The sequence below is a fragment of the Sebastes fasciatus genome, chromosome 11 (assembly GCF_043250625.1).
Source record: "Sebastes fasciatus isolate fSebFas1 chromosome 11, fSebFas1.pri, whole genome shotgun sequence".
NCBI lineage: Eukaryota > Metazoa > Chordata > Actinopteri > Perciformes > Sebastidae > Sebastes > Sebastes fasciatus.
The window spans coordinates 30297813-30319970 of record NC_133805.1 but is presented as its reverse complement, the minus strand read 5'-3'; the positions used below and the strand labels follow the sequence as shown (position 1 = coordinate 30319970).

Sequence of the window (22158 nt, the reverse complement as noted above, 5' to 3'; positions counted from 1 at the left end):
AAATAAAAAATGACAACCTTTTATTTTTGTCTCTGTATAGAATTTCTACATCGCTGTATATTGTGTTTGGTTTTTAAGGCATTTTGAGAGCCTTTTTTCTAAAACTGTTCATGACTGTATTTTGAATATTTGGCTCGATTGCTGAATGCAACTTTCATCTTGGCTGTTGCTGGTGATACAGTGCACATATTGTTATCATGACAACATTTTTGTTTTTTTTGTTTTTTTTGGCAGTTGTTTCTATGGAGATATATTAAAAAGCGGGTTTACATTTTACATCATGTGTTGTGTATTCTTTTTCGAGACTCACTTCACGAGCGACGATGAATTCATTATCACTATCACGTTCTAATCACTGCAGTAAAATGTAATGAATCTATGTAATCCTTATGATCACAGCATGACGGTCTTACCCAGTGTAGTCGGACAATGAGGGGCATTCCCTGTTGCTTAAGTTGATCTGGCCCCCCAGCATGCAGCGTTCTGTTCCATTAGAGATGCTCTAACTAAAAAAGTAACTAAAGTGTGAAAGTTGGCTCGGCTCCGCTATGACCAAAATAGTTCAGATGTCTGACAGCTGCTGGCCTGCCCAGAGACTACAGCACACTTTTGAAGGTTTTAGATGGGGGGGGGGGGCTTCGACACAGAAAGTTAATATGACTTCTGATGGTGGTGCTGGGACAACTATGCACAGTCTGTCCAATTAGGGTTTGTTTTTTTCACAGAAAATATAAATTTAGAGGTTTGAGATGAATTGTAGAAATACAAATTAGGCATGTGTAAGACACTTCTATGTAATTTAAGCATCATCATTTTGAATTCATGTATAGTTCCTCATAAAAACAAAGCCTGTCCATTTTATCCATTTTCTTTAGTTCTTTCAAGTGCGTTGTTTTTAAGCCATGGTAGCTGATGTGTTCAGGTCCTCTGACATCTTTCTGGCTGATTGTGATTTGTACTTGATTGTTCCAATTTATTAGCGTCCCGCTCCAGGCTCGGGCACCTCCGGCACAGGGACCCATCTCCATCGACAGGACCCATAGTGGAAAATCATGTGTGTTTATTGCACTTCTTTATCAATAAATAGCGTTTACATACCACTGTTCTTTTACACAGTGTATTGTTTTATTGCGCTTATCGTTAATAAATAAAGTAGCCTACTGAGCGTATATTTAATACGTTGTATCACGTCCATCCCACACGACCTCCACCAATAACACCAAGGTAAACATTCATTCATTCATTATCTGAAACCACTTATCCTATTCAGGGTCCTGTGGGGGGCGGGGTGGCGGGGGGCTGGAGCCGATCCCAGCTGACATTGGGTGAAGGCGGGGTACACCCTTGACAGGTCTCCAGACTATCACAGGGCTGACACATAGAGACAGACAACCATTCATACTCACATTCACATCTCCGGGACATTTAGAGTCAACAATCAACCTAACCTGTATGTCTTTGGACTGTGGGAGGAAACCGTAGAACCCGGAGAACACCCACGCTAACTTGGGGAGAACATGCAAACTCCACACAGAAGAGCCCCAAGCCCTTTATAAGTTACAGTTATATCTAAATATCCAAGCTGGATTCGAATCAGCGGCCCTCTAGCTGTGAGGCGACCACTGCACCACCGTGCCGCCCTTCCAATGTTAACAATTCAACCCTAATATTTAGATATAACTGTAACTTATAAAGATAAACATTAGCTGAAATGATGACAGGAAGAAAATGTAAAAAGCTTAATGTAATAATTTTAGCTAACGTTAACGTTAGTTTGCTAACGGCATTAGCATAGCTAGCTAATGTTAGTTATGCAACCCTATGGTACCATATGATATAACTGTAACTTATCAACTGTAACTTAAGTAACGTAACGTTAAGTAGCAATTAACTTGTACTAACCTTATGAGATTGCTAATGTTAGCTAACGTTAGCTAGTTATGCTAATGTCGTTAGTAAGTTAACGTTAACGTTAGCTGAAATTATGACAGGAAAAAATGCAAAAAGCTTAATGTAATCATTTTAGCTAACGTTAACGTTAGTTTGCTAACGGCATTAGCATAGCTCGCTAATGTTAGCTAACATTAGCAAACTCATAAAGTTTGTTACGTTACGTTACGTTGCGTTGCGTTGCGTTGCGTTGCGTTGCGTTGCGTTGCGTTGCGCTACGCTACGTAACTTCATAAATTACAGTTATATTGAAGTATTAAGGTTGTATTTATTGGTGTACCTCGGTGTTGGTGACTTATTCAAACTAATAAACGCATGTTATCATGTCTTGATGATCGTCTCTGGCGTACACTATTTCAGATGTCATGTCCTTCTCCAAGCTCGGGACCGGAAAGGGTCAGACGGAGGAGGTGTGCCTGAGCCTGGAGCTCTGCAGCTAGACCCTTGTAACCTGAAAGGATGACAGGGGCTTTGCATCTGTAGGTTAATGTTGTTATGGAACTTGCAATCCCTTACACTACTGTTACTGGAAGAAGTAATCACATTACCGTAATGGGCTATGATATCCAAACATCCGTTATCTATAGGCTACCCGCTTCACCTTGCAGGGCGACAGTGACCAGTCAGGATGCTGAGTTACTGGCCATTGTGCCTACATGTACCGCCATCTTGACCAGATGACCAGATTCCATGTACTGGTTTTGCATTCCACTATTACAGAATTATATTTGTGCATCAATTTGGAGCAATTTTTTGCAAGCGCATGAAATTATATTTTCTATAGTAAACCTGCAACTGACCATTATTTTCATTACAGATTAATCTGTTGATTATTTTCTTGATTCTCGAGTATTTATGAAATCTTATCAATGCGTAGGACCCCTGACCATCAGAAACCACCACAGCCTCCCAGCCACAGATGTGTTCCCTGCTTGGCACAATCGAGCCCAGACGTTTGAGAGAGGGATCAGTCATTTATTGCTCCGTATGAAAGCCTCTAGTCTGAGCTCCAGGGTGAATTTAGTCCATGTTCTACAGTTTGGGAGGTACAGTATTTCAGTGTGCGAAACGCCAAGGTCAAGCGTCACTGGTTTCAGGCTGCCACCGGTATGTAAACGAGAGACAGCGTCAAACCTCAACCATCTCCCGATGCACACACCCTCTCCTATTTCACAGGTCATCACTTCTCTGCCGTGGGATACCACACACGTTAACATTTGCATTGGTTTTCACCAACCAGAGAGCGAGTCGCCCGGTCTGACCGGAGGACTATGTGCTCAGCCAAGGAAACATCAAGATTCGCACCTCACTCTGGAGCACCAAGATTTATTGGTAGTGTTTCACATGTTCCAAAACTCAATGGACATTTCCATTTGGTTGATTTTTTCTAAAAGCTAAATCCACAAACTATATTTTCAATATTCATTGTATGTATCATTTTAAAAAATTATGTTTATGTGTATGACTTATTTCTATGTCTCTCTTAAGATGGCAGCTGGCTCAGTGATTTCATATATGCAACTCAATTTCTTATTATAATAATGAAAAAGGGATTGTTTATGAAATATTTGAACAGATACAGATGAGGTCTCCAAACTACGTTTAGTCACGAAAACACACGAGAGAAATACACTGATGTTGTTGTTGGCATGTGTTTACAAAATAGCCTGTTTCCAGCTGTTTCCATACATGGATGCATTAAGAGAACTGGATACAGCGTTGGAGGCGGGGCCCCATTCATTCTTATGAAAGTTGCTCAGTGGCGCATGATGCCGAAATGGCTCTACTTGTGAGTGGAAAAGTACCCAGATCTTCCAGCGATCTTCCGCATCCATTGGGCCCAAAAAGAAGACGCAGTAACGTCCACTCGGTCACATGGCTCGGTCACATGGCTCAGTCACGGGGTCACAGCCGTCACTCTGTCGTCACAGCTCGCTAACTCCGCCTGCCAGCCCTCGCTCCAGCCTCGGTCTGGGTCTCATTCACATGAACAGAGGAAGGGAAATAACTCTGGATTCGGCTATTCGTGCATTTTACAACTTTTAGGATTTAAATAAGGGCTATTAGAGTGTTCATACTGGGAAGTTGATTCACCTCCAAAAAAAAATTATCCACTGGGTTACAGACGTCTCTTTCTGAGGGACATTTTGTAGATGAAGGCCAGGGGGGCATTGCATCATTTTTCCTCTTTTTTCTCTGTATAAATGTATATTTCCCTGTATTCAAACGTGGTGTTTCACTCCTATTATTTGTATGTTGTTGACACAGTTTGATGCATGTAAGAGTAGTGTAGCAGCTGCTTTAAGGAATAGCTCAGTGTGCAGCAAGTGCAAATTTGCAGTAAAGTTGTCAGGTAGTAGTAAATGTGCAGTGTTGGTTTCAGTTTATCTATGAATGAATGCTGCAACTCTCCAGCGTTGCCAGATGTACAATAATTATCATATTTGTATGATAATTTTGCCCTCTGTACGATGTACAATCAATAATGCCAAAAGTGCCGTAATGTACCATAATTTGACCATTTTGTGATGCTAACAATTAGTTGTTGGTTTTAGTCTCATTTTAATTCATTTCCGGATGAATCCTACATCTGTGTTTACACGTCTCTTCTCACGGGACCTCTTTCCAGCCAATCATGCTTGGTGTCTGCTATGAATGTGACTTGCGAGCACGGCTGCTCAACATTTGCTCATTTGAAGAGAGTTTGCAAGAGAGATAGTTTTGAATGCACCAGTAAGACCAGTTATTTATATAATTAGCTTAGTTTATGGCCTTAACTGTTTTCATACAGAGTATGAACAGGCTTCCAGTCTGCTGTCTTGTTATTTCATTTTAATAGTAGGCTGTTACAAATATTGTCAGACTTATGGACACATACGCCCCTCTACGCATCATAGCTACGTCAGCTTGCTTTTTGTAGGCGTGTAAACAAGTCATTTAAATAATTTTTTTGTAAAATTACACATTTGCTCCTATTTGTTCTCGTGGTTATGACTCGAGAACAAATAATCCCCCCCCCCTCTTTCTCTCTATGGCCCCATCACCACCACCACTACTTTCTCCTCCTGCACTCACACCTTCACACACGCTCACACAACATTTAAAGGCAGCATCGGTAAATCTATGGAATGCCATTTCATTCAATATTAAATAAATAAATACAAAAATAAATAAATAAATATGCCTATGAAATAAATAAATATGGCTATAAAATAAATTCTGTAATAAATAAATTAGGCAATAAATATAGAAATACATGTAAATATAAATACATAAATAAGTTAATTTAGTAAATATAAATGTATTATTTATAAATAAATAAATAAATAGAGTTTTATTTAAAAGTGTTTTTTAGAGGATTACTTTTATTTTATTTCTTAATGCCACAAGAATTAGCGAGCTAGCTAGTGTACCCCTGCGGTCCTTTGAAAAACATCCTTTTTAAAATAATTGTATTTATTTTTTTATTGAACTTTATTGATTCGTTTATATATTTAAATTTTATGTATGTATTGCCTCATTTATTTCAGGGTTTATTTCATAGGCAATATTCATGTATCTATTTATTTAATATTGAATGAAATGCATTCCATATAACTCTTTCTTTATCCATATGTGAAATATGTGTATACAAGCATATCACTGGGCAAATATTTTTTTTTTTTTTAAATTAAAACATGTTTTAACACTAATGTTATAACAGTGTGATTATCTGAGTCCTAGTTGCTTCCTACAGGCAAATCAAGCAATTTGTGTCTCTTTTATTTACTCAGGAGCTGAGCCACCGTCTCTTTGCCTCATCTTGTGTCTTGATTCAACACACTCGAACACACACACACCTTCCTGTGAAGGGTAGTAATCATATCTGGAGCGTAGAGGGCTCTTAATGAATGACAGCAGTGAGCAGCTGATTATGTACCTCCGTCACCCTGTAATAACTTTATTTATAAAGTGGTCTGCAAAAATAGATTAACAGCCAGACACCTAGAATATTTTCATCTATCTTATACATCCTTTTTCTTCTTCTGTCCTGTCGTCAGCCATTCAAACATGTCATCATCACTATGGGTACAACAACTGTGCAAGCATTTGTGTGTCTTTGTATTTTTTATTTTTTTTTTTCGGTCTGGGTGGTCCTCGAGGCAAATTCAATCTGAAAGTGTAACCGTGTGGTATAAACTTTATTTACATAGCACTTACAACATTACAATGTGCTAATGCTGCTTAAAACAAGATTAAGACAGGTGAACGAGGGATCACAGAAAAGTAAAGTACTGAAATGACTTCAAACTCAAATCAGTGATTTAAATACAATAATGACAAGGCCTAAAGTACGGAAGCTCTGAGAGGCAAGTGAGAAAAAAAAGTCTGGTGATCTGTTCTCTAAGTATTATCTAAATAGTTTTCTGTCCTGTGTTCATGACTTAAGAACAGGTTAAAAAAAGTTTTGCCAGGATCTTTTTTCTAAGTTACTTTTTTTAATCTGTGATAAGAGGTGGGGAAAAATTGACAGGTAATTTTTTTTTTTTTATTGTCACGATCGTTTTTTTAAAAGCGGTTGTTATTGTAATACTCATTTTGGCCACAAGAGGCTGAAGTGCACCACTACCCCATGTTCTAGATAAGACTAAAAGCATTCATGTTTTCTTCCAGTTGAGTTTTAATTTGCATAACTTGCTAACACACAATAGATAAATAGTGTTTAGAGTGCATGGAGAAACATATTAAGAAAAATTATCCTGACAAAAAAAAAAAATTCACCTGCCAAACCTTTTTTTCACCTGTTTCACAGATGCAAAATTAAGGAACGTAGAAAGATTATCCTGGTAAAACCATGTTTTTTCACCTGTTCCTAAACCTTCAGCAGGCAGAATATTTTTGGCATCATTGGGCAAAAAATCCCCATAATAACCTTTAAGCATTTTGTAACTGAAGTGTTCTGAGGGAAAACTAGACTTCTGCACCTCATCATGGCTCTGTTTTCAGGCTTTAAAATATCTGGCCTGTGACGGGAGACTTTGACCAATCACAGGTAATTTCAGAGAGAGAGCGTTCCTATTGGCTGTGCTCCGGCTGGTGGGCGGTGCTTGGTATTTCCTCAACTGATATCAACATGGCTGCCGGGTCACAAACGTTCTCATTTTACAGCTAAACAGTACACTACAAGATGTTTCTGAAAACATTTGAGGAGAGAAATAGGCATTACAGTAACAGAATATTTGATCAGCGCTGCCTAGTTTGAAGCGTTTGATCGTATTTTGCGAGTGATTGACAGCTGCTCGGAGACGGCAGGCTCCAGATCAGCTCTGATTGGTTGTTTTCCTCTGGTCTATGATATCTTGCAGATGCCATTAGGAGCACCGTAGGACACAGAGGAACATGATTTATTTCCGATCACCTGTCTCATGAACTCCTATCAGGATACAGTGACCATTTTATTAAAATAACTTTTTTAAATCATATTTGCTCCATTTCTACCCACTGCTGCTTTAAGTCATAAACACAAGAGAGAACACAATTTAGATCAGACTTACAAAAGGGATCACCAGATTTTTGCCTCTCAAGGCTTCCGTACTAAAGGGTCAGTTCACCCAATTCACAAGATGCAAGACTGAAGCCTGATGTCCACTCCCACAGTTACTCATAAATGGACGTATCACTTGTTTGCATATATGAATACCTATTTATTTGAACTGACAGTCAAATGAACAGCAATTATTTTTCACACAGACAAGAACAGCCACACACACAGACAAACAACTCTTACACATATAGCACCCATAGTGTCATGTTAATGATTTCTCAGTCATCATCATCAAACATCAAGAAGGTCGTCAATAATGTTTATAACACTCATATTGAAAGAAACTGTGCAGTAATAATACAATAAAGAAAATAAAAATAAAATAAGGTAAAATGAGAAATAGTGAAAGCAACACAATCTGAAAGAGTAATGATGATTTTTTAAACTGAAATTGAATTGAATTCTATTTATTTGATTTAATTTATCCCCCGGGAAATTGTAAAGATGTAGTTGTTATCATGTGACCTATTATGTTTTATTTATTTGTTACTGTGCAAATACAATGAAGAACTAAAAGGTAAGTGAGCAAATGTCAAAATAATATAAAAAACAACTTGCTTTGACTTGTTTCAGGTTATAATACCATGTAGTTACGGCATTAAATGACATATTCTAGACATCTTGTGCATCATGTTATACACATTTCCTCCATATGTGCTATTGAAATGATTGACTGTAGTTGTTGAGCAATGCTTGGCTGCATTACATGATGTTGTTCATAGAAACCTACCTGTGGATGCAGAGGAAGGGTAGAGGAAGTACAGATGGTGTGTGGGTTCAGGATGGTGAAGAGGAAACATGGATGTCATGTTGCCCTCTGGTGGCTGAAAAGAAAACCCATAAGACGAGGAGAGGAATCTGTCAAGAAATGCTTCAGTTACAATAATATCTTCAAAATCCTAACCATACGGATGAAGAGAAGAGACGTCAGTATATGAGTGGGTTATAAAACTGAAGTTGTTATTTTCCAGAAAAGGCACAAAATCCCTAGAAACATCAGAAACAGCACTATTGGAAACATTCGTACTGGACCGAGCTGGAACAACCGTCTTCATCTCATGTAATTTGTCACCTATTGCTTGGATACCTGCCCCAGCAAAATGTGTAAAGTGAGGAGATAATATCAAAAATAAAATGTTAACTCCATTAAACCCTATGGAGCTCAAGATTTCAGAATGTATCGCCTCTTACAATGTTTATATGTGTTAATGATTAAGATATTATTGTAAACCTTTATGAAATTGTCTGTAAAACATCTATAAACATTACATAGATAGATATTTGTAACACTTTGTTGATGGTTAATATTTGGTTTGTAAACCGTCTTTAAAGATTATTTGGATGGTTAATATAAAGTTGTAACTGATGATTATAATAACTTGTTAAATGGTTAATAAATACTTTTTAAAGCATCTATAAACATTATTTAGATAGATAGTTAATACTGTGTCAATGGTTAATAATTAGTTTCTGGTCCATATATCTATTTAATGTTAATAGATGGTTTACAAATGTTGTATGTTAGTATTAATAAATAAACAAGTAAATAAATTAATGTTGGAAATAGCTGAAGGGAAGGGAATAATGACATATTAATAATAATAATAATAGTAATAGTAGTAACAATAACTGTGACAATAACCATATATATAATGATAATAATAATAATAACATTGATAATAATAATAATATCAATGATAACAATAGTCATATTAAAAATAGTAATAAATAAATAAATAAACCACTTAATTCAATCGTTCATTAGTTAAACAATAATAGCAGAAATTGTATTCATAATGACAAATAAAAAAATATATATATTTTAAAAAATAAACAATAAAGATTGTTGTGAAGTGTATGTTTTTCCAGGAGTAATGCAGTGAAGGTTGTCTCCCAAACCTTTTGGACCTGATGTATTTGATGGTTAATAGATGCAGTTAGATTTTCCATTGTTCTGTGTTCTGTAAAGAGGTCTATCCATATTATTTAGTTTTTTCCTGTCTTTCCAGTTTAGGAGCAAGTTCTACTTTGTAATGTGGTTAGGAGGTTTGATTGATGATAGGTCGCCTAACAGGCAGAGTGATGGGGAGAGTGGGATCCTGTAGTTCAGTATGAGGGACAGTTTATAGGTGATCTCTTTCCAGAGTTGTTGTACAGGTGGGCAGTGCCAGGATGATAGATTTACTGGTGAGAAAAAGTCAATGCGGGAGAATGAATGATGTAATGGTGAGAAATATGAAAATTCTTCTGCTGTTGGATTCTTTAGACTCCAACTGTCGTCAAGTCTGAACCCCACCATATACTGCTTTATTGTCTCTATGGAGCGTCTTTTTCGAATTACCCAATGATGTGAGAAATGTGTAAAAGAAGGGGGGTCGTCTGTATTTGGGTCCATAGATATTTGCTTTAGTCAGACTGATATTTATGATTGATGTATTTAAAATAATGGATCTAAGGAGTCTGGGTCAGTAACAGTGGTGGTATGAGTTAAAGGGATTTTCCTGTGAATCAACATGGATACACCTTTTAGTCTTTAGTTAAAGGGGGCAGAGAAAATCTGACTGAATTCTGGTGAACTTAATATATGGTTGTTAGAGTTTGACATGTGGGTTTCGTGAAGTAGACATATATCTGGGTTTAATTGTTTTAAGTGATTAAATATTTTATTACCTCCGCCAAGGCCGAAGGCTTAGGAAAGAGGTTATGTTTTCACCGGCGTTGGTTTGTCCGTTAGCAGGATTACTCCAAAAGTCCGCGTTGGATTTGAATGACATTTCTTTGGAGGGGTGGGGTGTGGCACAATGAACAATACATTAGATTTTGGTGGCGATCCGGATCATGATCTGGATTCAGGAATTTCTTTTACAGTATATTCCAACTCAGGAATATAAGAGGAGCCAAATCTTCAATTCACCTGAACTGTATTTTTTTTTTTGTAGTTTTTACAGATACACGTTAACAAGAAACAAGAGAGACATAGATGTAAGGGGTGGTTGTACAGATAAAAGTCTGTGTGGAGTGGGGTCTGCTAGCATTGGGGGGAGGAGAATGGTGACCTCATAACAGTCTAACTGGCTGAACTAAATGGTGTAATGAAATGTTACTGTATATAAAAAAATGAAGGTGAAAACAAACAATATTCTGAAAAAGATTTTATTAGCTCTAATTTACAATAAAAAAAGATACAATAAAATTGTTATTTGTAAAACTCTCATAACTCCACTTTTTCCAAGTGTTAACTTAAAGGGCCAGTGTGTAACAATGAGGGGGATCTATATGGCAGAAATTAAATATGATATATTAAAATAAGTATGTTTTCATTAGTGTATAAACACTTGGAAATAAGAATTGTGTTTTCGTCACCTTAGACTGAGCTATGTGTAGCTACATAGGGAGCGGATCCTCTTCACGGAGCCGGTCGCCATGTTTCTACAGTAGCCCAGAACGGACAAAACCAAACACTGGCTCCAGATAGGGATATTCACGTTTTGGCGTCGGCCACCTTAGTTCTCCTACACGACAAGTTTCAGGTGTTTGCAATCTGCAACCTCACTGCTAGATACCGACAAATCTTACACACTGACCCTTTAATCTTAAGGATTCATAAAACCTAAAAACACCTGTTTTAAAGGAATAATTCACCAGCAAAACGACCATTTGTATATCAATTACTCACCTCGTGTTACCTCGAATTCTTGAAGAAAACTTAGTTTTTCTCTCACGCCTCCACGGTGAAAAATTGGAGAAAAGTTTTTAAAGAATTCAAGGTACCACGGGGTGAGTAAATGATATACTAATGATCATTTTGGGAGTGAAGTATTCCTTTAACTCAATCATGCAGGGTGGTCAGAAAATGTAACTTGTGATCATCAGATTCAGTCTGAAATATTTCTAATTTGCATATTTGACAAAAGTGTGATGACAAAAATACAGAAAAGTAAGTCAAATTGAATGGAACCCTAGTAGAAATAGAGAAAGAGTAAAAATACATTTTGTTCCACTCTCATGTAGCGGAGGAAGAAATCCTCATTTGTCCGTGCCTTTACCAGGGTCACTAGCTGTCAGACTTTATCAAGCTGCCAAAGTAAGCAGTCACCGTCTTCAGCTTGTTGTTGAGGAAGTTCTGCTCCACCTCCACCTTCCCTCCTGGACCGGCCAGAGAGGCGATCTGTGGAGAGATGACATATGATCAGTCAGGTGTTGGTTAATAATGTTACACCAGACCAGAATAGAAAGGAAAGACACAGATTGCTGTGTTGTTGTTGTTGTTGTTGTTGCAGATCCATTCAGTAATGTTCTGACTACTATTGAATGATCTGGTGTAGTAAACAAGCACCTGTGGTGTTAGAACCCGGTTTGTTTTTGCTCAGATTATTATTATCATATTTTCCGCCAAATGTGCTCTGAAACGGGTTCTGCAGTCCAAACTGTGAAGCAAGGAAGAAAGAAATCTTGGAAACCACACAGCTGCTTCTAGTAGACCACACCAACTTCTGCACATTAAATTTAGAATCTTCTGAAACTTGATTGTCAATAAGCATTTCAGAATTTTAATTAATTTGCAGTTGTTTTTTTTTGGACGACTATGACTACGTTTGTTTGTTCAGTGTCATTTTTGGAAGCACAATAACTCACCAGGAGATGAGCCCTACATTTGGCACACCCATCCTCGATCTGCTCCAGATGCACCATCCCAAATTTGGTGAAAATGTATCAAGAAGTGCTGCAGGTTTTGTTAGTAGCTAATGAATTTCATATGCCTCTCCGACACATTACTGGTACAATGTACCAGTACATTCTCCAAATGAAACCAAATTCAACAAGGCAAAAGTGAGCATGGCTCACATACCTCCCGTACACCGCTTGAACCCTACTAAAGTAGGGCCAAAGGTTTTGCCCTTTTGGAGCTAATGGAATTAGTCTATTGAGCACAATCTAGCTTGTTATTAGCTCACCTTCCTCAGGATAAAGTCAGTAGAAGACAAGAGTTCGAGGTCTACTCCGGAAACGAAATTGAAGTCGAAAAAAATCAACATTTTTGGACAAAATTTCAAAAGATTTCAACCATCATACCAAATTTGAAGTTCCTAAGTTAAATAGTTTCCGAGTTCTGCTGTCATACTAAATTTGGTCAAATAATGTCTTACAGTGTGACAGAACAGATGCCCAGGTCAGCTCAGAGCTCCACCAGGCGCTTGGACCCCAGTATTCCATATGTTAAATGATGTTAACCACTCATGCATCCACACACATAAAGACTGAACATACAGACCTGATCCATGTCAGCATTACGAGGCAGGAAGTACACTATGTTGTCTGATATCAGTTTGGCCAGGCGGAAGATCTCAAATGTGTCGACCGTTAAGGATGAAAAACAATATTTAATGAACACAATCCACTCTGTCTAAACATTTCTATTTGAAGCTGCATTTCAGATTGAATGGAGAGTAGATACAGATGTTATATCTGGTGTATAGAGCAAGGGGCAACCTCCGGGTCTGAGAAGTGAAGCCAATGCTGAAGTGCGAAAACCTGCATTCTTCAAGCAGCCAGCAGGGGGCGACTCCTCTGGTTGCAAAAAGAAGTCTGGTTGTATAGAAGTCTATGAGAAAATGAGCCTACTTCTCTCTTGATTTATTACCTCAGTAAATATTGTAAACATGAGTTTATGGTCTCAATCTCTAGTTTCAAGTCTTCTTCAATACAGCATGATGTTCATTTAGTAAATGATGGTCCTATTTAGAGTCAAATAGACCATAAAGCAGGGGATGCTTTAGGGCAGGGCTACCTTGTGATTGACAGGTCGCTACCACGGCGCTGTTCAGCGTTAGGTTGTACCAAGAAACTCTAAAGAGTGGGCTTTTCATTTTTTTCCGGCAAGTACATTTTATCAGCATGTTTCTTCGCTAGCCAAAATTAGCATTCCAATTAATATCACGGTAGCATGAATTACAGATAAACCTTGTTAGCCAAGCTAGCGCTAGCCGCTGGCCCATGTCAGGCATTGCTCCTCTTCTGACTACAAAAAAGATGGCGACAGCCCAAAATGCAAAACTCCACAAGTCATAAACCAATGGGTGACCTCACGGTGGCTATGTCCACTTCTTATATACAGTCTGTGGTATAGAGGACTGTGCTACAGGAGAGCTCATGGAGTGTCCAAAATAAAAGGGTTCACTATCAATCTGCCCAGTAGACGTTGATATTTCATGTGTACAAGTGGAAGTTTTGTCTAGTTGATGTGAGAGGAAAGGTCAGGAGGTCATCCTCTCGAGAATGAGAGAAGAATATAAACAGCAAAGTTAATGTCATACCTGGCGGAAACACTGACCATCCTCAAAAATGTGTGTGCACACACACACTACTACTGCAACTACTACTACTACTACTACTACTCATACTACTACCACTACTTTGCAGATAGGACCAGACCCATACTTTAAAACACAAACAATAAACATGCGAGGGTAGACCGATATGATGATAGCCTATTCCATGAATTCTCACTCATTGTGCCGCTCCTCCCACAGCAGATAGACCAGCGTCAGTAAGGCTGTAACTCCCCCCCCCCTCCGACTCTACATCAAAGGATATCCATCAGGCTGCATCATGGTCTTGATGTCAAACACGTCAGCAGTCAGGTAGTCTGGCCCTCCCCACGGTGGCGACAGGAAGACCACATCGCCACGGAGACGGGGTGCCAGCTGGAGGAAGTCCCCTTGCACGAAGTCCATCCGGTCGGCGACGCCGTACACCGTAGCGTTGTGCCGCGCCAAGTCCAACTTCACGGGGTCGATATCGATGGCCAGGACTGAGAGAAGGAACACAGCGAGGACTCAGTCTTTAACCTTGCTGGGATACATTAAACCTGGGGGCACTTCAGAGGCTCGAATGTCAGTCTGGACTATTTTGTTCACACTCCTCAAGGGGCCCTGTTCTATTTTCATCATATGTGCTCCCCTTTATTTAGTATTATTAGTCATCATAATGTTTGCATGCTCATACCAAGCCCCCAGGAAGAGCACAGGGCTTTGAAGAAAATTTTCATAGGAGGTACACTGTCCCTTTAATCTTTACTTATTTTATATAAATGCAAGTCCATTTACCATTTGCTTGTTCTGGTCTGTTATGTTATGTTAACCATTCAGTACTTCATTCATGAAATAAAGCCTGAGCCCTGAAGACTAACTGTACATCCTAAAAGAAGTCAGTACCAGACAAAATGACACTGATGAGAAAAGGTGTCACCATTGATATTATGAAGTGGTAGAGGTGAACGGAGGGGCAAGAACACACTCACACTGACACGCATCAGGCTTACCTCTCTTTCCAGCGAGGGCGAACTGAATGGCGTTTCCTCCCACACCACAGAAGGCGTCTATGACCAGCTGGTAGTCAGGGAAGCTGTGCTCCACCCTGAGGGCGATGTGCTCGGCGATCCTCTCCGGCGTCACAGAGAACCAGCCCTCTGAAACACACGACGACGTTAATGAAGAAGTTCGGCATTTCCTGAATTGTCAAGTTGGCTGAAAAAACAACTTTTTTTCTCGTAATATTATGACTTTTTTTTTTTTAAATCTCAGATGTTTTTCCCCTCAATATGGCCCTAATACTCCGTCGTACATTTGCACTTTGGCCCTCACTGCATTAGGCTTATATACTATATACTTAGACTATAAACTGTGTTACCTTCATCACAATGCTCAAATGTTTTGCAGCTCCAGACAGATTTATTTTTTTCCTTTGCCTAAAATGTCTCTTTTGATAGTAAAGGTTGCTGACCCCTGGACTAATCAGTAGAGTGCAGACTGACCTCGGTCCAGCCTGATGCCCTCATCGAAGCGAGAGAAGAGTCTGTAGCGTTGGGCCCAGTATTTAGCCAGCTCTGGTTCGCCAGCCATCTCTGCTGGGACCTGCTGCCTCCTCGCTCGCTTACCCTTCTTCTTCTTCTTTGACTTCTTTCCAGGTTTCACACTCAACTCTACACACACACACACACACACACACACAAACACACACATTATTCATTACTAGACTGCACCAATTTAAAAAATACAAACGTATGCCATCAGAATCATTTGACAGATGCTATGCTTACCACTGTTGCCTTCAGGTGCGTCAGGTATAAGAAAGTCAGGAATTTCTAGACATTTTAACTGTCTGCCAGGCTGCTCCTCCTCCTCCTCCTCCTCCTCCTCCCTCTCACTGTCCACAGTCCCAGTAGCAACGTTCAGAATCCTCCCTACATCTAAACTGTACAGACAACTAGATTCATCTTCTTCTGCAGCCTCTTTATTTCCTTGCTCAGCACTTTTCATTTTCTCTTCCCCTCCGGTTACTTCTCCCAGAAATGGAGGCTTGTCCTCAGGTTCCTGTGTCCTTCTTCCTCCCATCTCACCCTGGTCACATCCGGTCAGCTGGGTCTCTCTCTGGGTCTTTTCAAGGAAGTTTTTCACCTGTGAAACATTTATTTAATTAAACTAACTTTATTACATTCGTCACATACAGATACATATATGAAATTTGACCTCTGCATTTAACCCATCCTTAGGAGCAGTGAGATTCTGTAAACCGCCCCGGGGAGAGACTCGGAGTTAAGTGTCTCGCTCGAGGACACTTCAACATGCAGACAGTAGGAACCGGTGATCAAACCACCACTCTTTCCATTTCTGACCGTCATAGACCATATCCAAATGGTACGGACGGACAGGCAGACGACCCGAAAACGGAACTGAAACGCTGCCAGTGACTCTGGTATGGTGTTCCTGTTTGATCAATACATGTGGGGGCAGAATGAGCCTGAAAACAGACACAAAGGCCTGAGTAAATTCGGCTCTGAATGGCGGCTAAATGAAGTGGATCAAACTGACCAGATTCTATTCACTGGAAATCAGCTGGTTGTGGAACAACTATGGAGAAATGTTGCCTCCAACACCTTGGGTAGATGGATGTACGGGAACCTGCAGCTCCGGTTGGTAACGTCCAACGTGAGTCAGCACAGATTACTTTAGCAACCATAAGTCCATTCCAAGAAATCAGATCAGAACCTCGTTCCAAAGGAGAACTCCCTTGCTCTGAGCCCAGTCAGTAGTTAGAGACAGTGTAAACCTTTCAACAGTGCACAGGCAGTATTACCTTGCAGAGGGAGGAGCTGATCTGTGTGATGCCTCCACCCGTCTCTGAGAACCTGGTGTGTTTGTTGACGCTGCGGACCGCTCTCTTAGCCCACCGCTGCCTCGGACGCTTCTCACCAGCACCGCCTGTAAAGCTCAACACGCTGTCGAACCTGAGACACAAACAGAATAGTATGGTAAAGATTGTAATGGGATTATGTACTGAAATGTAGCCTAAGAGTTCACAGTGCTTTGAGCGGACTCCAGGAAGAATAGCTGGGCTTCAGCCACAGCTAATGGAGATCCGAATAAAAGATAAAGATAAAGCACAACAGAGCTTTAGATCGACCGAGAGGCAAGCAGAACCACAAGAAACCAGACTTACAGAGGCTCTGGGTTGTTTTTGAGTCCCAGTTTACTCCAGGCTTCCTCAGGTGTCATCTGTGGGCTCTCCTCCACGTCCAGCTCATGACTGCAAACAAAGAATTCAAGATTTACATACATACGATTTTTAATTTTCATATCTACAACTCTTTATTTTTTAGCAGGATAAACATTTGCTTATGGAGGTTTATTTTGTTGTATATCTTATTGCAAACATTTTCTTCATTTGAGAACTTAATTTCTACATCAGAAAAGTGTCAAGCTGAGGATCTCGTGGAAGTTTGGAATCAACCAAAAACACGAAGGTGATATAACTACTTAAGTTCAACATATGATGTCCCTATAAAGCCGTGATCATCACAACCTTAAAGGTGCTAAATTACAAATTCAGAGCATATCTATGATTGAGGGATTGCCTCCGCACAGCTCTCACCATGGTGACGACTGAGCCGGCGGCTAACAGCTAATGGTGCTAACGGCACTAGCAGTGCAAACAACATCAACAGTTCTGGCAGAGCTAACCACAGAGGGTGGGCGCTACACTTCCATGACAACGCCGTCGGTCGGGACGTAATCGCCGTATGAGAGCTGTGCAGAGTGGCGGCCGTGAGCTAGCCATTGGGGCACGCTCACATACACTGACATGCACCACAAGCATGCGTGACCGACCGGCTATGTCAACGGAGCACAGAGAAGTTCTGATTACAATACACTCAGAGGGAGAGAGACTTCGTTCTCTGCTCAGGTAGACATTACTCCTCTATATCTTTACATAGACAATAGTTGATGATGATATATTAATGCTCTGGATAACGTATAGAGCACCTTTAATTTTTGTGAAATTGGGTGCATATATTCTCATGAATATCAGTGTGCAAAGATTTTTTTTTTTTAACTGACATTATTTGAACAGTTTCCTCAACAAAGACATGTTTGTCATCTGAATCTGGACACTAACCACTATTGTAAACCCACTTGGTGTGACTGGCTCTATCAGACAGTGAGAGGGAGTGACCCACCACACCACTAGCCAGAACCCACTGACCTTCAGTTCAGTTCAGATCTTTATTGCCTCACACTATGAAATACAAAGTAAGGTAAAAGTCCATAAAACTGTAACAAATAAAAATAAGGAGGAGCTGAAGTGCTCGGCTGTGCGTGGAACCAACAAGCAGTTTATAGTATATTAGATTTAAGAGTGGTTATTGCGTTTGGGGATACTGTTTTTTTTGCAACAAATTTTCAGAAACCTGTATCTGACCAGAGGGGAGTATGTTAAGGTCCTTGAAGAGACGATGGTCTGGATTTTCTACCACAAGCACATAAAGAAGACCATCAGACTCTGATGAGACTCAAACAAGACTCCAATTCTCACAAAACACGACACCTACAGTATTTGTGAGGTGGTACAAAGCACTCGTACTACAAAAACACAAGCTAGTTTGTCTACAAGAAAAAATTGATGAACAAACCCGTTCCTCATTAAAAGTTGCTCAGAAGTTCTTGACATTCAATACACATATAATAGAAACTCGCCTGCGTTTGACTTTAGCACGTCCTCCTGGGAGTTTGTCATCATCGTCATCATCTTCTCTACCTGACATCTTATTCCTTGAGCCATGCGGTCTGTCAGGCCTGCCAGCGGCCTGCTGGGAATCTGAGTCAAAATATACACCATATTTAACTCCCCACAAAATACACATTAAATGAATTAGCATCATTCCAGAGTACTTTTTCAGAGTACTTCAGATGAAAAAAGTTTCAAAAAAAGGTTAAAGAGAACCTTCTGATTACAGTTAAGGACTTGTCTAAATATCTCAAAGTCACTGAGGATGCTTTTTATGTCTGAGCAATAAGAAAATATAGGCGACAATGGTGCTCATGAGAGGGCACCATGGAGGTTCTCCCTTCAAATAAATTGATGACATTGTACATGTCAAATTGGCAACGTGGATATACTATTTCATTAATGAAACCATGTTATGAGAAAATCTGAAAGAAAAGACTATATTTTGTTGCACTTTGTTTGGATGTAATAAAGCAAACTAATAGCCGACCATAACATCAAGCTTGAATTCAATAGGTGATTTTGTTCATTTTCAACAGGGGGGATGGACGAGCAAATCGCCCCGTGAACAACTGTTTTGGGTCTGTATTTTTTTACAGCTGTATAGTTTAGAGAATATTATAGATCCAAGACAAAACTGACAGAAGGGCGAGACTCAGTCTGCTCCTTCAGCACCACGGACAGCGTCGTGGATTTAGCAACACGGTCAGGCTGCTGATGATTCAGAGCCATGGTGTCGGGGCCATAGATTCTAACTTACTGATATTTTAAAGTCTGAACAACCATTACTCATTGAGAAAGCAATGCACTCATACATATGAAAATCATTTTTACAAGTTTAAGTTTCAGGGTAGCTGTCGGTCCTCTGATGCTTAAGAAGTTGGGAGATGTGACACAAAAATGCCCTTAAACACAATGTAAAAAAATTAACTACAAAATGGCTTAGACATACATAAGAAAAGTGATGTTTCAGAACGGTTAAGGTCAAGCCCGGCCTCAAATCAATTGGGATTTGGTGACCTGAACTGAAGAGAGCCATTCATTAAAGACATTCCTGAAATACAACAAACAGTTTTGTATTTGGGAAATGGTCTAACATTCCTCATGGCTGATAGAGATGTGATTAACACATGCAGGAAACATCTGGTTGTAAAATAAGGTTTAACTAGTAACTAAAACTAAGGGTTCACTTTCTTCTTCCAACCTGACTTTGAATGTTTAAGCAAATTATTCAATAAATACACCAAAACATGTAACTGTTTTAATGTTACTATTTCAAGCAGATGTAGCTTGTTCATTATTGTGACCTTGAAGAATCTCAGACCACATTTTATGACTAATTTATGCAAAAAAAGAAATCACTTAGTAATTCTTGGAACTGTACACACATATGCATTCAGTTATTATTACCTGTATGTCCAGCGGTGTTCTGCTGTGAGGAGGCAGCAGTTCTCTTGCGATCATTCCCACCATCAGAAGGCTCATCGGAGCCACAGAGCTCCGTCTCTGACTGCTCTCTGATATCAGCCACACTCCTGCGCTGTCTGTCAGACGTCCCACCTGCTTCTACCGAGCAGCTCTGTCCAAACAGATCATTCAAAACCTCCACGTCATCATGAAGAGACACTACTTCTTCTTCTTCTTCTTCTTCTGTCTGTTGGCTCTCAGCCCCAGTCTGTCCATCCCTCTGTTCCTCTGGGTGTGTCTCCAGGTCTCTGTCCATCCCCCCTGCTGCTGCTGCTGCTCCTCCATCAGCGTCCCCATTACAGACAGACTGGTCAGTGGTCCAGCCCTGTGCTGACCAGTAGGAGTACTGCTCCCAGTAGTAGTAGTAAGTCTCTGCAGCATGTTTGTCCCATTCAGCCTTTGAGTCTGGGTCATCCCAAGGAGCAGTCACTGTTCCTGGATCAGTCTCTGGATGTTTCTCCAGCCAGCTGCTCCACAGCAGAGCTTCACCCTGTTGAGCTACAGGAGACACAGAGGAAACAGTTTGTCCACCTGGTATCATGTGACACAAGTTACATTCTTGTATCTTAGTGAGACAGGCATGTGAAACTGTCTGATCGTTTACGTGAGGAGGTTCTGAGGATGTATGTGTGCCTGATGCAAAACAAGACACTATATTAGTTTGCTGTCTTATTAGAGGATGTCATTCTCACTGGGCATTCAATTAGCTTTATCATAATTTATATTGTTAAATATACAGTACATACAATGTTAGAAACATATCTACACATTTGATATAGTCCAATAAGGGAAAACATGTAATTTAATTGGGTAATGTTCATGTCCATTTTACCCCAGTAGGATTCCCAGCCAGCAGCTTGGGTCCCTCCTGTTCCTTCCTCTGGTGGATCACAACCTTCCTTCTCATCAACTAGGTCAAAAAGCACAAAGCAGAGTCAAATAGCATCACAACACTAAGCACATAATAATGTGTAAATAACCAGAATTACAATAAGTTAACAGTCTTACCTTTGTTGTCTTTTGTCTGTAGACATTCTTCCTCCTCTTCAGCTGATTCTGCCCTGTATGTGGCAGGCTTCCTGTTTGACCTCCTCGCCTGTCACCAAAACACAGGTTCATTCAGCAGCAGGAAGTGCTCCAGACATTTGAGTTTACATCTATTTCATAGGAGGAACACCACACAGACATGATGCTGAAAGGAAGATCCAGCATCAGGTGTGACTTACTGCTCTCCTCTGGTCAGAGGAGCTGAAAAAGGCCAGAGGCAGACCCATGCTGGCCATCATCTGAGCCTCTTCATCCAGCACCTCCTCCTCCTCCTCCTCCTCTCCTTCGTCCTCCTCTTCATCACCTGCTTCTGTGAGTTGAGGGAAAATGTTGTTTCAAATGGACTATCTTTTAGGCAATGTGTGTGTGTGTGTGTGTGTGTGTGTGTGTGTGTGTATTCTGACTGATCCCAGCCAACCCAGCATGTACCACACACCTTGGTCTGCAGAGTCTGCCAGATCAAAAGGGAGCCATCTATTATCAGAGCGATACAGCTCTCGATCCCTGGACAGAGTCAGAAGACAAACATGAAGCAGCTGATGAAGACCTCCACAGCTTCATTCTACAGAAACACGTGTTGATCATCACAGTATAACTGTCTGTCAGTAACTAACTGTTATGAGAGGCTTACTGCACGAAGGCTCTGGAGCAGCGGCAGTGGATCCTCTGCTCCTCCTCCTCCTCCTCCTGGGATGATGAGAGTCTCCTGCTGAAGAAGATCTCCGCCACCAGCTTCACCCTGCTCCTCTCCAGCAGCATCATGATGTCAGATCACTGAGACTCAGGCACGCACACAGCAGCACGAGCACATACGTTCACACACACAAACACACACACACACACACACACAACTACTACTGGCTACTGTTCACCTCTGAGTCAGGACCAGGACCAGGACCAGCATGGCTTCACCTCGCTCACCTCAACACCTCAACAACACACTCCGGTTGTTCCGCCCGCCAGCAGCGTGGAAGCGACAACATTGAAACTTCCGGTCATGTCTTTTCAGAATAAAAGTGTAGAAGTGTAGTATACTAATCCAGGGG

The 22158-nt window shown here is 40.3% G+C and overlaps 2 protein-coding genes across 2 annotated transcripts in view; one reads left to right on the top strand and one right to left on the bottom strand.

Annotated features, from left to right (window-relative positions):
* Nucleotides 1–10501, top strand: part of LOC141777713 (junctophilin-1-like) — a 51391-nt gene extending 40890 nt beyond the window's left edge. Inside the window, exon 7 of the mRNA XM_074652227.1 lies at nucleotides 10483–10501. The gene's annotated coding sequence lies outside the window, so the exon portion shown is untranslated. The remainder of the gene's footprint in view (nucleotides 1–10482) is intronic.
* Nucleotides 10502–10671: 170 nt separating this feature from the next.
* tgs1 (trimethylguanosine synthase 1) lies at nucleotides 10672–22098 on the bottom strand. The gene is made up of 16 exons (XM_074652225.1): nucleotides 21985–22098; nucleotides 21744–21851; nucleotides 21549–21616; nucleotides 21292–21422; nucleotides 21074–21161; nucleotides 20898–20975; nucleotides 20009–20563; nucleotides 18568–18688; nucleotides 17033–17119; nucleotides 16670–16820; nucleotides 15633–15990; nucleotides 15348–15515; nucleotides 14856–15002; nucleotides 14129–14345; nucleotides 12807–12885; nucleotides 10672–11702 (listed from the first exon to the last, which is right to left on the bottom strand). Exons 1-16 carry the CDS (start codon nucleotides 22014–22016, stop codon nucleotides 11589–11591), a joined length of 2502 nt encoding a protein of 833 aa, XP_074508326.1. The 5' UTR covers nucleotides 22017–22098; the 3' UTR covers nucleotides 10672–11588.
* Between the last annotated feature and the right edge of the window lie 60 nt (nucleotides 22099–22158).